The sequence below is a fragment of the Salvia miltiorrhiza genome, chromosome 1 (genome assembly GCF_028751815.1).
Source record: "Salvia miltiorrhiza cultivar Shanhuang (shh) chromosome 1, IMPLAD_Smil_shh, whole genome shotgun sequence".
Lineage (NCBI taxonomy): Eukaryota > Viridiplantae > Streptophyta > Magnoliopsida > Lamiales > Lamiaceae > Salvia > Salvia miltiorrhiza.
The window spans coordinates 58590966-58594087 of record NC_080387.1 but is presented as its reverse complement, the minus strand read 5'-3'; the positions used below and the strand labels follow the sequence as shown (position 1 = coordinate 58594087).

Genomic DNA, 3122 nt, shown 5'->3' with positions numbered 1-3122 from the left:
TGCGCGTGGATTGCTTATTTAATTATATTTAGTGCTCGTTTGATTCAAGTATGAGAATGGAAAGGGAATTGAATCAAATAGATGAGTGGAATGGTAATAATAACCATTATTTTTATTGAGTGTTTGATTTAACAATGGAAATGAATCATTAGTAATGGATTCATTTTCCTTTTGTTTTCCCTCTATTTTGAGGGGTAACAAATTGAGTGATTGAGTTACCCTCAAGTAAGTATAATGGTTAATTCATTACCCAAATCAAACAATGAGTAATGGATTCAATTAATTGATTTTCTTTCCAACCTCTAAAAGCACCCAATCAAACATGGCCTTAGATGATCTTTTGTAATTCCAATTCAAAAAAAATATATGACCATTTTTATTCATGTTGATGGGGAAATAAATGTGTACTCATTAGATATCTCCCACGGTACAGTTGTATAGATAGTGACCAAAATGTGGATGTTTGGATTAGTATATTAGAAGTATTAATTGATGTTGTAAATATATCTTCTAGATATATCTTATGTGTGTTGACCAAGAAACTTAGAGGGAGAATAATACTTGACATCTTCAAGCCGCCGGAGTTGACTGTCCTCCGTTCACACCGGACGTTCACACCGGACGTGTGTGAACGTTCACACCGGACGTTCACACTTGGTTTAACACCTATAAATATGGGTGTATTGTGAACTTCATTTGATTCTCTAATCTATTCTCTCGCTTCTCTCAAGTTTATAACATCTCGCTTCTCTCTAGTTTATAACACGTTATCAGCACGAAAGTTCTAGTTATCTCATCATCTCCCTTCGATCGTAAAAGGTCCAATTTTCGAATTCTATTTCTCTTTATTGGTTGTTGTTGATACTATTGTTTAAATTGCATTCCATGTATTGACGTATTTGAATTGATTACTAAAAAAAAAACGAATCAATTGGGAATTGAGAGCCATTGTAATTATGTATGTGTTTTTAGATTGATTTGGTATACTTAGTCAACGTATATGAATGTTTTGGGATTTAGGCAAAGAATCATGTTGCTATTTGTTTCTTTCTTCAAATTATTATTTTGTTTCGTGTTCTTTGATGATCTATATATACATTTAAATCTATTGAAGTTGAAAGAGATTTAAATCTTATGCTCTTATTTTTGAAATTTGATATGTTATATTATGAAATATACTATATATATATATATACAATTTTTTTTTCTTTTCAAAATGATCTTGAAAATTAATTGATGCTATTTAAATAGCACAAGTAATATTCCTGAAGAATATTATATTCAAGATCTTAAATTGATGCTATTAAAGTAGCACAAGTAATATTCCTGAAGAATATTACAAGCTCTCTGAGCAAATAAATTAAACATTTGGATAATATATCCTTGATTATTTTGTGCAGAATTGCACGGATGGCAAACATAGCCAAACTTGAGTTCGTCGCCCTTGACATCTCGGGCAAGAATTACATGTCATGGACTCTTGATGCTGATATTCACCTGATCTCAAGGGGTCTAGGAGAAACTATCAAAGAAGGAAACAAAGCGTCCGACCAGGATCGCGCTAAGGCACTAATATTCCTTCGTCATCACCTTCATGATGACCTTAAGACAGAGTATCTGACTGTCAAAGATCCACAAGAATTGTGGATGAACCTCAAAGACAGGTTTGATCATCAAAAGACTGTCGTCCTTCCTAAAGCTCGTTACGAGTGGATGCATCTAAGACTGCAAGACTTTAAGTCTGTGAGTGCTTATAATTCTGAATTATTTAGAATTGTTTCTAAATTGAAACTTTGTGGAGAAAAAATTAGTGATACTGATATGCTTGAGAAAACATTCTCCACTTTGCATGCTTCTAATGTGCTGTTACAGCAACAATATAGAGAGCGGGGTTTCAAAAAGTATTCAGAATTAATAGCTTGTTTGTTGGTTGCCGAGCAAAATAATGAATTGCTCTTGAAAAATCACGCACTCCGCCCCACCGGTTCCGCTGCATTGCCTGAAGCCAATGCAACTTTCAACCATGATAATGGACGTGGTCGTGGGAACCAACGTGGACGTGGGCGTGGACGTGGATATGCTCGTGGTCGTGGACGCGGTAAACCACATGATGCAACCTTTAGCAACAAAAAGCATAAAGCATCCAACGAGCACAATTCATACAAAAAGGAAGGTGAATGCCAAAGGTGTGGTATGACAGGACATTGGGCACGTACTTGCCGAACAGCAAAACACCTTGCAGATCTATATCAAGATTCAATCAAGGGAAAAGGCAAGAAGGAGTCCAATAATGTTGACTTTGACGGTCCAATTGATACTACTCATTTAGATGTCTCCGACTTCTTTGATGACCCAAAAGGAGATAATATAGATCAATTGATCGGTGGTGGTGTGCTTGAAGATAATAATATGGACACCGTTTAGTCCTTAATTTTATCTTTTTTTTTTCTTTTCTAGTTGTTAAGATGACATTGCTTATTTTTAATTTCAAGATGTTGTTTTTATTTTTTTTATTACAATAATAAAAATCAAATGCTTACTCAATAATAATTGATTTTTTTCCAAAATATCTCAGAAAATCAAATGGAATCTTGTGATATTTGTCTTGCCGATAGTGCCACCACACACACTATTCTTCAAAAGAAGAATTATTTCCTTAAGTTGACATTAGCCAAGGATAATGTCAACACAATATCAGGTGCATCAAACATCATTGAAGGCTCCGGAAGAGCTTGTATCATTTTGCCAAATGATACTAAATTAGATATTGAAAATGCCCTGTACTCTAGTAAGTCTAAAAGGAACTTACTAAGTTTCAAGGATATCCGCAATAATGGATACCACATAGAGACAATTGCAGAAGGTAGCAATGAATATCTTTACATAAATTCTTTTGTTTCAGGCTATAAGCTGACAAAAGAAAAATTAGCAACACTACCTTCTGGAATATATTACACATTCATAAAAACAATTGAGACAAACCATGTCATGAACATAAAGTTCAATGATACAAAAAGCTTTAAGCTTTGGCATGATAGGTTTGGACATCCTGGAGCGACTATGATGCGTCGAATAATCAATAATTCATATGGGCACAACATAAAGAATCAAAAGATTCTTTC

At 34.2% G+C, this 3122-nt stretch overlaps 1 protein-coding gene across 1 annotated transcript; it reads left to right on the top strand.

Annotated features, from left to right (window-relative positions):
• Positions 1-507: 507 nt before the first annotated feature.
• On the top strand, positions 508-2439 carry LOC130998775 (uncharacterized). The gene is made up of 2 exons (XM_057924185.1): positions 508-1743; positions 1873-2439. The coding sequence occupies exons 1-2, from the start codon at positions 1411-1413 to the stop codon at positions 2422-2424; spliced, it is 885 nt and encodes a 294-aa protein (XP_057780168.1). The 5' UTR covers positions 508-1410; the 3' UTR covers positions 2425-2439.
• Positions 2440-3122: the final 683 nt, after the last annotated feature.

What these genes read in the sequence shown, in the direction of transcription:
- LOC130998775 (XM_057924185.1), top strand. Translation starts at nt 1,411, where the DNA reads ATGGCAAACATAGCCAAACTTGAGTTCGTCGCCCTTGACATCTCGGGC. An exon ending in GACTGCAAGACTTTAAGTCT is followed by an intron (nt 1,744 to 1,872) that starts GTGAGTGCTTAT and finishes GTGCTGTTACAG; the next exon opens with CAACAATATAGAGAGCGGGG.